Genomic DNA, 12932 nt, shown 5'->3' with positions numbered 1-12932 from the left:
GTTCACAATTTCAAAAGGGATTGAAATTACAAATTCGATTTCTAAGGTTTCCTCAATAGAAAACATAACACACAAAATCATCTCCATTTCGCTCTCATCTACTTCAATTCTTTCGAGTCAAAATTTCAAAAAATTTTAATTTCCAATAAATGAAAAATTCAAGTTCATTAAAAAACCAAATCATGATGAAACCCATTCAGACTATTGTCTGAATAATCTTTATTGTTGCCGCTGCTTTTTGTTGCCAACAAAGAGTTAAAACTGCAGCCATTGAAATTGATGTGCACAGTACATGAGCATTTTGGCTCATGTTTTAATGAGATACATACATCAGTTGATTTTCCAGTCCACCATCTAATAACGCTTAAAGGACGTAAGCCGATTTTGTAGGTAACAGAAAAACCAACAACAACAAAAAATCAATGGATAAATGCGCGAGCAGCAGAGTTAAAATTCAATTTAAGGCTTGATTGGTCTAAGCAGCGGATCCAATTATATGGCATGAGCCATAAACTCAAAAAGAAAATAAATCAAATAGAAATATTACTACGTTTTTTTCTGTTGTTGCAACTTTTCTATTTGTTATTGATGGAAGAGATAGTTCAATGCCAAATGCCGTCTAAATTTGATATTTTAAGAACACAAATTCCTCTCTATCAATAGTCAGACATGTTTTTTAATCCCATTAAATGTCGATTCGGTTTAGTGTGACTGCACCGAAGAATTGCTTACCCTATGATAATTTCCATTGACATAACTTAACTTTTTAAACTGCTTGGATTGTTGCGTTAATTAAGAATATATTCCCTCCTGGTAAGCGAGAGAGAGAGAGAGAGAGAGAGAGAGAGAGAGAGAGAGACTCTTATGGACCCGTTTTTCAGACACGGCATATAAATAAGTTTTAAAAGCCAATTCACATGGAAACATTTGTGACTCACCGCAAAAATAGAAATAAACGTTAAATGTCAAAGATACACTGCAAAAGTAATTAACTGAACTAATTTATGCAAAGTAACACAAAAGTTAATCAGAAGATATTCAGAACAGATTTCATGATACTCTTTTATGGAGCAACTTTATAGTCGCTTCAATCTTTCTGATTCAACGAAATCGAAATTCAGAAAGTTAGCTATCAGCATGCTTTTCAAAATAACTGCAAGATTATCGTGCTTCAGTGCTAAAACTAGTTGTGAATTACAACGAAACGATGCGAAATAGAATTCACAGAATTCATCTAACTTAAACCTCTTCTTTTTAGCATAAACGTAGACCTAATAATAAGCTAATCAAATCAATTAAACCGTGATAGTATCTAAGACCAAACATTTAACCAAACAAAATTCGATTCAATCAATTAAACAATGAACCATGATGTAGATAATAAGTTAGTTTAGTAATTTAGTTCATTAAGTTTTAATAAAGAAATTGAAATATTTATGCTTGACTGCGTTTATCTATTTATTATTTAATTTTTATTATTTTATTAACAATTTGTATCCTGTTGAAATATATATTTAAAAGTTATTTGAAATTCACTGTACAATTCTGTCAAGTGTAAGTTTTGTTTTTGTCTTCATACATAGATGGATGGTTACATCAGGACAAATCAAAATAGATTCCAAAGACAAACAAATGTGAAAGGCCCCATCAATGCCTTCAGGTGATAGAACGCAGATTGAAAGTGCGAAAAATGCAACAATAATTAAAACAAAAACTAATAATGATCTCTCATAGAGCTATAAATGCCATAAGCCATAACATTGATAGCGGAAATTGGCAACGAAGCGCAACAAAAAAGTTTTGTTAAAACTATGGGAAGCCCAATTCAAAGTGAAATCGAAAGGTGAAAATCAACCGACAGACCGTATGTCCGTCTATCCCTCCGTCCGTCACATCATGATGCTCCTCTTTGCTGTCCATCGTTTACTTTACCATTATCATTATCTTAATGATAATTACCAAACTAAATGCTCACAAATTAGCAACCCGAAACATTCCCTAGGTGTTTTTTTTTTCTTCTCTTTTTCTTTTTGGCCGAGACGACACCAGAAGCAACAACTGTAAAAATTTCTACTTGGTCTGTGAACCAATTATGTCATATCAAAGAAGCCAAGAGCCACCATAACAACAACAATAACCAAAACCAGCAAAATGAAAAAAACAATGCAAATAAGAAGAAAGAGTGAGAAATTGAAAGAAAAGGGAGAGTAACTTATGTAACTTGTGTGTGCCCTTCTATAATGTTTTTATACCCTTGCAAAAATAAGGTTTACTCATTTTTTGCAGCATCTTCAATTACAGTTGTAATTTTCTTCTCTATTACTCACACTTTTTATTAGACAAATTAATAATTGTATTATAATGTTCAGGCAACCATATCAATTAGCTGTAGCTTATTGTCTTGATAATCAAAGAATATGCTGGCAAATTTAATCAAACTCAAATGACTATATCATAATTTGCTATAAACCACTTTAGGGTTTTAAGGGAAAATTGTGGAAATTCAATGGCCTTAACTACATATTTTCTTTTGGTAAACAATAGGCTTTTAATTTTTTGTAAAAATATGAATAAAAAACGACAAAAAATACAAGAACCTGCAAAATACTCTTTTATAGACATAATTGTAGCTTATCAGCAAATGGAAGTTTTTTCCCACAAAAATTAATCTTTCTATTATGATTTCCATGTTAAATTAATAAATATATGTATTTTATTTATAAATACAATCGTGAAGGGATCCAGAAAATAAATTTTTGAAGCTGGTACGATAAAAAATCAAAGTATTCGACTCAGTATAAATTTATGATGAAGGCATTTTGTCGACGACTCACTAATTGGAGGTATTAAAAGCTGAAAAGGTCCAAGTAATTCGATATATAGACAATTCGAGTAGTGTCCAGATTCCATCGACCCATCGTTTTAGATTACATAATCTCAAAGCTTTTATATATTACCATCTTCATAAGCTTTGAAAACAGTTAAAACGAAAACTGCCATAGGGAACTGAGACTAATTTTCAAACAACTATCATCTAAATTTAACAAATTTAAGTTTAATACACATATTAATTTTACTATTCACAAAAAAAAAAAGAATCAAATCACATACAATGGGCTCCATAGAAGGGAGAATTTGGTTAAGGGGATTTCCTTTTTAAATGTTTTTTAATATACTTAGACATCACGAGCCTAAAGAAAAGATCTAAAAATCAAAGAAAAGTCTTGGGTGTTTCTAGAAAACAACTAGACGGAAAAGGATGAAGTGATGGAATGGACTTGGGCAATCCTGTCTTGAAAAAAAAAAACATTGATAAATTGGCAAAAACTTTGCTGTGAGTTTCAATTTTTTAGTTAGTCTCATATTGACACAAACAAAACTGCCAGAAACAGTTAGTCCAGATATTTAATATTTACTAAATCTATAGTGGGCATGGGCAAAATGTAAGTATATACACATTAGTCCTTGATTTTCAGTTTGACCTCGAAACTCTTACGATTTCCGCTTGGTTTTTTTTTTTGGTTAATGTCAAGCAACTTTTTTGTGGTATATATCCTTGTCTTGATTTGTTTGCTCACTGATCTATAGATCATGCTGATTTATATAATTTTATTTCAGCTTTTTGTTAGTGCAGTCACATTCTTTATACTCTTATGTGTATAAATAAATACATATATATATATAGGTACATATATAGGTATCTGTTAAATACCAATTGGGGGCCAGTCTGAGGAATTTCAGCAAGTGGTATTGTTGGACCAAAACAAGTTTAAATGCCGACAACAAAAACAAAAAAAAAAACCGAGTCTTGACTTCGCTTTTTTGCTTAATAAATAATTTTTTTTCTTTTTTTTTTTTATATAACTGTTGCTTTTAGAGAGCATGAAGGAGACAGATAGAGATAGAGATAAAGATAGAGAGAGAGTGAAACAACAAACAAAAAAAAAACATGTCGACCTTCAAGTTGGTGTAGTCAGTCGCTGAGGTCGATACATATATACATATTATGACTATATATATAAATATGTAGGTTTATGTATAATTAAAACATTTTTGTTTCTTTTCGATTATTAAAAAATTAAATAATCTGTACAACTTTTTCATAAGATGCCAGAGATTTCTTCCGTTCAAAGGATTTGATGTAATATCCTCAAGAGGAGAGTGTGTTTGCGGATGTGAATTGATGATCAAAGCAAATCAAAATAATGACTGAAACAGTTATGCGATCTCTCTGGATCATAACTATATTAAAAACATATCATATTAAAAACAGAACAAAATGAATCTGCAGGTCTGCCCCAGATTTCCCTCCTATTTAACCCTTCTCTCTGTGTAATACATATGTAACACAGAAGATATTTTGCAATCATATTGAATCAAAAGGCAGATACAATTACAATGCAAAAAAAAAAAACCAAACTAAAAAACGAGAAAAAATGAGCTTAATCTGACTTGAAAGAGTTACAGTAAATGTTAATGCGGTTCAATAAACAACCCAGTAACTTAATTCACCCCTCCCTTCCTCTCACCATTCTCGGCCACCTCACTAAGGTGGCTTCATTGACTGAAAGACCTTACCCGCCCCACACACCTCACTCTGCCCTCAGAAAGCGGTTTTAGCCATTTACGTTCACTTTCATTTTCCACATTGGAAAACACAGTCAACTTGAAAAAATTCTCAAGAATTTACGAATAATAAATATTAATGGAGAGGCTTCGATTTGGTTTTTATTGCCGCTTATCTATTTCTGTGATTATCATAAACAAAAATGATATTTTTATGTGATAATCTGTCTGACCACTTTTGGTAAATATTCTTTTTTGAGATTCCGACAAAGGAATTGTCAAAGTGAGAAGATTTCATTTGAATATCTCATATGATCAGGCCTGTTTTCATTTTCAATCACGGAATCGAAATTAGTATGTATTCTCTTGCTTCCGTTTTCAAATAAATTTATCCCCTAATTAGATTCGATTTGAAATAATTTATCTTTTAGATAATTTCAAAAAGATATTCCAACCGATTTGACAATGAGAACAAAGCTTTATAGCTTTTGGGCTTAAACTTCGATATGTATATCTATAAATTAATTGTGTCATCATAACAAAAGGGAATTATTTGGGAAGCATTAATTTGAAACTTATTCGAGATTAGCTTCCGTTCGATTGGGTAAGATTATGACCGAATGACGATTATATTTGTATACAAGTTTTCACAATGATGACGATGACGACTTTGCCAAAAACCTAACCCAACAAAAGTCCCTTATATAACACCTTTATACTTTTACTCCCATTAACACCTCTCAGTTTCTTTTTCAGCTTCATCGATTCGATTGCTATTCCCCATGCTAACCAATAAGTACCAAAAAAAATAAAGAAAATAAAACAGAAAAGACATTCAAACACGAAATCACATTCACTTCAAATCAAATCAACATGTGCATATTATATATACCTACATACATATATATCCAGCAGATTGTAGACGAACATAGCATGCATATCAAAGATGATAAAACCAATGAAATTGGTTCATATTAATTTCAAAGTTGTAAAATTAGTGCGGTGCGAAAATGTTATTTCATCTTAATTCAACTTGTCTCATTTACATTCCTTGTATTGACTTATTCGAAACTGTGATGTTTTTTGGTGAATTTTCAAACCTCTCTCTCTCTCTCTTGTGGTCTTTTGTTTTTAGGCTCTGTGCATAATGATTGTTTTCAAGTTGCGCATGCGCCAAAAACTGGTTCAGGCCAATTTTTCTACTGATTTCTGATTCGGGCGGGGGCGAAACAAGTTAATAATGATGATGACGATAATGCCTTCCCTCACACACACAAGTTTTGAAGATGATTTTTATGTCAGGCAACAAATATGTCAATACAATAACGTAAATTATGTTGAGGCGGATACAAATTAAGAAATAGAATTTCTTGTGATTTTACAATGTACACACCCAGGAAATATTTAAAGCCATCTCCAATCCTCTCATTTAGTATGAAATTGTATATAAGAATCAACATTCAAAGATTTTTCTAGTAAGGATTCACATACAATTTGGTTTATCTAACTAACTGTAGAAACAATCCTTAAAAGTTTGCTTTATAACGTAAATAACTAAATATAAGTATTCCAAATTTCCATTCAGATCAAAAACAGAAAAGATCGTTCAAAAACTTATGTTTATCAAGTTTTTCTTCTCCATTTCTATATGAAATCCTACAGTGGGGGATACCAGATAATAGTATGTTTAAAGATGGCTTACTAGTTAGTACAAATATTAAAATAGCAAAAAACGAAATCTTTATTTATCATGCTATATATGTATGTATTTGAAAAGTTGTTAAATAAAAACCCTATAGTTTATCTCAACTTGCTTAAGATTAGCAAACTTTATGCTTCAGTTCATCTGTACTCTATAAATATCAGTATTTTATTCTTCTCTCAATCAAACTAATCGTTTGTATTAGCGTTTTGCATATGACAACTTCTTGCAAACGTGTAGACATAATCAATATACTCACTAGGGAAGTTAGAGTATGTATGAATAACATTTTAATGACTGCACAAGTCTCTGAAGAACAAAATAAATTTATGAACAACGAATACAAAATGATATGCAAAGAATTCAAGATGAAACTGAAAACGAAAACCAGTTTAAAGAATATCTTTTAGATCTGCAAGTTTAAATACGTGTGTAGGAAAATACATATATTAAAATAGCAAAAAAGACGAAAAAACTAAAAACTGACAACGAAAACGAAACTTCCTTGTTGTGCCCTTGGCTAGAAATCAACTTTCATTAATTTATGCGGCGAAATCCTGTAAAATCCCTCAAGGTTATACCGTCTAGGTTCTGACTGTGACTGACTCTCCTGTTTAGGCCCTGATTTCTGATTTCTGGTTTTTAACAATAAGTCAGGAAATCGAATTTATCCAAAAAAAAAATACTTTACGACATTTAAGCCAAGATTGGCCCGCATTAATTGCGAATGTAATTTGCAAAAAAAAAAAAAAAAATACCAAAAATAATTTTCCATTTCGTTTTTTTTTTTTTGCTGTTTCTTGTTTTGTTTTTAGTTTTTTTTTTCTCAGCAACTTACCGGAAGCATTTTGGCGGCGTTTTAGCTAGTTAAGGTGGCTGGACTATTTGAGTTTTTTTTGTTTCTCTTTTTTTGCACTAGTTGTGTGAGACCGAGTTACTATATATTTTGCCCGATTTGATTTTTAGCTATTTTTTTGGTTTTTTTTTTTTTGCTCTGTAATTCAGTCTGTAATTCGCGACGCAGACGCAGACGGCGCAGACGACGACGACGACGACGAGGAGGTGGCGAGAAAGAGAGGTAAAGAAGGCGCTGCTGAATCTGGAAAATGCATGGTTAAAAGTGGGTTAAAAACTGTTGTTGTTGTTTTTTTTTTGTTGCTGCTGGGCTACGACTATGAAAATATTTTATGCAATCTGCAAAAGATCTTTTTTTTTGTCCATGCTCTGTTGGCTTAAAGCAACAACAACAATATCATCAGCAGCATCAACAACAATAACAACAACATCAGTGTTAACCACATGGAAAGCCAGGCCGAAAGTAAAAACTGTTACACACATCTGCGCATTTAGATTTGATTTTCCACTTTCAATTCTTTTAATCATGCTATTTTCATTTTCAAATTAATACACACAACAACAACAAAATACAAAACAAACAACAAAAAAACCGAAACAATTTTTGCGTTTATATGTTTTTCTTTTTTTTTTGTTCACTTGGCACGCAAAAACAAAAAAAGAAAAAAAATTACAACTACAACTACAATTTTTTGAAAAAAAAAAAACAAAATGCAAGCAACAGTAAAACAAATACAGTTTCTTTTGACGTAACAGAAATCCAAAATAAAAAAAAAACAGCAACAAAAAATTTGATTATTATTATTATGCACTCTTGTGAAGAAAAAACCAATTTGAAACGAACCGCTAAGCCAACCAATACCGTTCAAGAGTCGCCGGTGCACTGAATTCGATTTTGTGGCCAAAAAGCGTAGGCAGGCCAAGCCTTTTTTAACAGCCAACGGTTTTGGCCAAAAGTAACAGCAGCAACGGCAACGGCAACACCAACAACAACCATAACAACAAAAACTTGTCGTGTCTCTGCGCAGCCGCAAAGTCCACCCCGTTAACAGTGCTATGTTAAGGTACCTACGAACATGCACACGCACACTCGCTTACCCACATATGTATGTGCACATATATGGTTAACAGCCATGTTAAGGTGCCAACATATATGGTTAACAACTGTTAAAGTCCAAAATATCCATTCAAGCAGAGCTTAAACGTTTTCAATAAAAAAAAAAAACAATTATATTAAAAGTCGTAAATTTTGACAATTAAAGAAACAATTTAAATTACACATATTAATGGAAAACTTGACTTTAATTTCAACTGTTTAAATGAAAACTATTAGAAAATCTCTCAAAGAAAAAAAAAAACAACAACCTAAGCTCTGCCCCTAACGAAGGTTGTAAACTATTAATTGATTGATCACGTCAGTAAAATAACAAGAACTATATATCATTTTTTTATGTACATACATATATGAATGTACTTACATTAAATGAGGTGGTTAGATCCCAAAATCATAGTCAGCGGCTCCAGATCCTTAATTTGTCCTAGCTCTTGCTCTAATTTTTCTAGAATATGTACACAAACTTAATAAACAAAGGAAATTCTAACAAAAATATTTACTTAAATCAATGGAGGGATAAGTCCCTTCCATTTATATTCAAAACAAAACGAGGAACTATTTATCAGACTTAGGTCCAGAATTTACCTAATCAGCTCAATACTTTTTCAAATTATCAATCTTCATTTTAAAACTCGAAATACTATGATTAAAATAGCATTCCTTTAAAAATCACATTTCGCCAATAATAAATACATATTAGTCAATTTAAAGATAAAGAATCATCTATAAAATATATATATATATGAAATCGTTTATTGGTTTGAGCCATTTAATTGATGGTTTATATAAAACCGATACTGCAACAGGTGACGATGATGATGGCTTTGGTGCTTGTTGTTGTTGTGTGGTATTGGTTAATGGGCTTATTTTGTTACGCTTTAAGATGGCCAGTCAAGAGGGCTCAATGGATATTTGGGAAAAAAAATACATATAAAATTCATTGATTCCACTTTTTTAGGGTTTGGCCGGAACTCAAAATATATGCATGTAGTTGTGGTTGACCTTTGTTGTGTGTCTTTGTGTGTCCACCATGATCAACTCAGTGAAGACACTTTGGAAACAACAACAAAAAGAAATTGGAAAAAAAAGGTTTACATAATAACCATTAAATGCTGTCATCGAAATGCGCACGGCTGCCAAAGTGGCGGCGCGAAATGAATTTCAAATATTTTTTCAAGGCATTTGCTTACTTTTTTCTTTTTGTCTTTCTATCTTTCTCTTTTTGTGTGTGCCCTCTGTGCGTGTGTGTGTGTGTTTTTCACTTTTTTTCGGTTGCTATTTTGAGACCAATCAATCTTAAATTTGGTAACTGTCATTTACCATGGCAAAAAGCAAACACCAATATAATGGGAATATATGAGGGTGATGACTACGACAACACGATGATGATGATGATGATGATGATGATGATGATGATGATGATGATGTAGTAAGTGGTAGGTGCAACTTCTGCCAGATACGCATCTACATTATGGATCTACATATGCCTGCTTATGTTTGTATGCACCTCACGCCCATCGTAAGGCACATCTTGTGCCCCCACCAAAAACAAAAGACGGGAAAAGGCAGCCAACACTTCTCAAAAGTTGTTCCACAGTCGACAACTTCCGTCTACAAACAAAATTTGCATTTATGACGAAACTGCATTTGACTGCGGTGAGTCTTCTTTGTGGCCTGGGAAGATGTGTGCAATGGCAAAAAAATTAGAGAGAAAAACATAAAGTCTTAACTAGATCAGTCAAATGTGCAAGCTAATGCCAATAAATCAAATTTATTGTTTTAAGGGTAAGTAATAATGATTTTGTTTTTACTTATAATGAATAAATCTGTGTAACCAAATAATTGTATTCTGAAAATTTACAGTACTTGAAGTATTTGTACGAATAAGCAAATTTAATTGTATGACTGAATCATTCAAGAAAAAAATTCAAGAGTCTCGAGAATTGGTAATTGGTGGCTCAATCAGTGCCGAATTAAGCCAGCGCGGGGCCTATAGCAAAAATTTTCCTCTAGAATTATAATGCAGCTTGATAAATATTATTCCAACTTAAAAATAAAGACATGAAGTTTTTTAACACTCAAAAAGTTAACTGAATTAGAGTTTCATGAAATTTATGTTTATTGGAATATTTTGCTGTTCTTTAGCTTTTTTGTCTTGCTCGAAAAGATAACTTGACAATTAACTGTGATTTGCATTCCAATTCAAAATTAAATTTAAAAGAGCTAGAATGAAATATCACTTTTGGCTATCGGTTAGAATTTGGCAAACTTACATATATGCAAAGTTAATAAATTTTAAGAATTTTCAGAATTTTTAAAATAAAATTAAAAATAAATGAACATTGGCTAATCGTGCATTGGGCTTAGTTGCTGGAGATCTTGGCCAATATACTTACATGTTTAGCGAACAATTAGGTCAGCTACTTTACAGTATGGAATCGATTGATCTAGATTATTTTCTATTCATGTTTAAGATCATGGAGATCGGTTAATGAGATCGATAAAGTCTTGCGGCTTCTGTTTCATAGGCCTAAAGTTAACATAATCAAGCCTCATTCATTTTTTTCATATAAGCCTCGCTTCAATTCACCACACATTAATAACAATTAATCAGAATAAAGTTTTCATAAAAGTCTTTGACGAAACGTTGAATGGAGCTCATGTTTTACGAGTCCCTCAGACGTAGCGTTTTTATATTTGTTCTACAAAATTCAAAAATTCATCTAGATATGTACATGCTTATGTGTAAAAAAATTCATAATTTATATTCAGTTTGTTCCATATTGAAGTCATTCTTAGAGCTGTAAACTCAATGACCATTTCGAAATAGATATAAAATTGTTAAAATAATTCCTATATTCAATTCAAGTAAAATTCATTTTTTAAGCAAGCTCAAATAGGAAGTGTTTTTTGAGCCCTGTTTTTGTTTAATTCACCTTTGTGCAATTAATTTTGATTGAATTGGAAAAACTCCACATTGAGATCCAAGATTGCGCCGTTATTTGGCGTCTCTTTCATACTTAAGGCTTCAACGGCATTATCGCTAGCATGATCGTAGCCATTGCCCACCACTGTGGGTGGAGCGGCCATTACCACTGGCACTGGCGGCTGCATTAGATCCCCGACATTGCGTAGCAGACTCTCCTCGGATGGAGGCAAGAGTTTGCCACCTACCGATAGATTTAAACGTTGTGCTGCCTCATCTGTTAACGTGTCATCCAAAGACATGCTCAGTCCTGTGTAATCTACAAGATTTTGATTGCCATGTGTCCCTTGTCCGTTCTGTAATAGCTGCAATTGCTCCGGTTCCGGCGTGGGTGCCTGTGGTGATTCCATGGCCGACATGTCCAGAGCGTATTGACCCTCGGGTATGCCAAGGACCCTGGAAATTCGTGCGTTTACGAAATGCAGACCGGACGTGTTGCGAATCAGGCGTGTACTTCTTAATTGAAGTTGTTCCACAAAATCAGTGAGTTCGTGTAGAAAAAGGTCAGCCCGTTGCTCTTCGCTTAAATGAGAATGACGTTGCAATTGAGCGGTTAAGAGACCAAATAAGGAAGGCTGAGCTACGGGTGGATTGGAAAACACCTGCTGCTGTGGCTCCTGAGAGCGTGGCATGTGATCGGGAAACTTTACAAAATGTCTTTGCATGCGACGACCCAGAAAAATTTTGTTACATCCCGGACAGATTGCATCCACAGGAACCGATCGTGCAGGCGGAGGGGTGGCAATATCTTTCTTGACAGGAACTGATTGTTTTTTCAGCGCCGCGGAAACTGGTACTCGATAATCCGTATCCCGCAATTCGGAGACCAACGCTTCCAGCATCTGTGCAGAACTCGGCTCTGGTGCAGATGCCACGGATATAAGACTTGGTTGGGGCATTGACGGACGCACCAAACGTCCAGATCGAGTTCGAACTAGGGAATCGACATCTTTTGCGCCACTAGGTTCCGTATCCTCCTCCAATTTGACTAGTTTGGCGGATCCGTTTGTTTGTGAAATAGTTTGCGTCGTGCTGGGCCGTTTCTGTGGACGTCCCACTTTAGGAACAGGATTGTGTTTGCTCTCCATCTCAGGCTGGCGCATGCCCATGCTAATGGGATCACGACAGCGATAGATTGTCATTTGATTGGTGACAGCATCTGTACGGATCACCTCATTCCGCTTTCTATAAAAATTATTTGATAAATTATTATTAAAAAATGCCTCTATGAAACTCGAAAAGTTTACCTACCGATCAATAACAATGTGATCGTCCTTTGACAATCTGTACAAATTATACGCCAGCTTAGCTAGTGAATCACCGTTCTGATTCGACACATTGATGAGCTCCTCAGAAGCTTCGCTCCCCGCAGGCTTAAATTCATAGCGCTCTTGCCTTTTCCGAAAATGCTCCTTCATTATCACCTTCGGATTTTTACCGGCAGGCACACGTTCTTCATCCGTTGTTGGGTTAGTTTAGAAACAAAATACTATTGCTGGAGATGGCACATCATCGATGTTTTAATGCAGCCGACATCGATTATTTTAGAACGGTAAACTATTTAGCGACCATTAAGGGAAGACAAGACTAATTTACGTTTCTTTTTTTTAAGTGCGTAAGTGCAAACTCTAATCCGAATCCAATTTATATCTGTTACTCTACCCATTACCGATAATTTTGTTTCTCATTTGTTTAGTTGCCCATCAATC

The 12932-nt window shown here is 33.7% G+C and overlaps 2 protein-coding genes across 2 annotated transcripts in view; both read right to left on the bottom strand.

Moving 5' to 3' along the window:
* LOC6648270 (serine-rich adhesin for platelets) overlaps positions 1 to 7243 on the bottom strand; it is a 30844-nt gene extending 23601 nt beyond the window's left edge. The window contains exon 1 of the mRNA XM_047011149.1: positions 7107 to 7243. Coding sequence (XP_046867105.1) covers positions 7107 to 7115 — 9 coding nt within the window. The 5' untranslated portion in view covers positions 7116 to 7243. The remainder of the gene's footprint in view (positions 1 to 7106) is intronic.
* Positions 7244 to 10853: 3610 nt separating this feature from the next.
* Positions 10854 to 12730, bottom strand: LOC6648269. The gene is made up of 2 exons (XM_002071452.4): positions 12475 to 12730; positions 10854 to 12408 (listed from the first exon to the last, which is right to left on the bottom strand). Exons 1-2 carry the CDS (start codon positions 12639 to 12641, stop codon positions 11184 to 11186), a joined length of 1392 nt encoding a protein of 463 aa, XP_002071488.1. The 5' UTR covers positions 12642 to 12730; the 3' UTR covers positions 10854 to 11183.
* Between the last annotated feature and the right edge of the window lie 202 nt (positions 12731 to 12932).

The sequence above is a fragment of the Drosophila willistoni genome (genome assembly GCF_018902025.1).
Source record: "Drosophila willistoni isolate 14030-0811.24 chromosome XL unlocalized genomic scaffold, UCI_dwil_1.1 Seg141, whole genome shotgun sequence".
In the NCBI taxonomy this organism is placed as follows: domain Eukaryota; kingdom Metazoa; phylum Arthropoda; class Insecta; order Diptera; family Drosophilidae; genus Drosophila; species Drosophila willistoni.
This window is presented reverse-complemented; position numbering and strand designations above follow the sequence as displayed.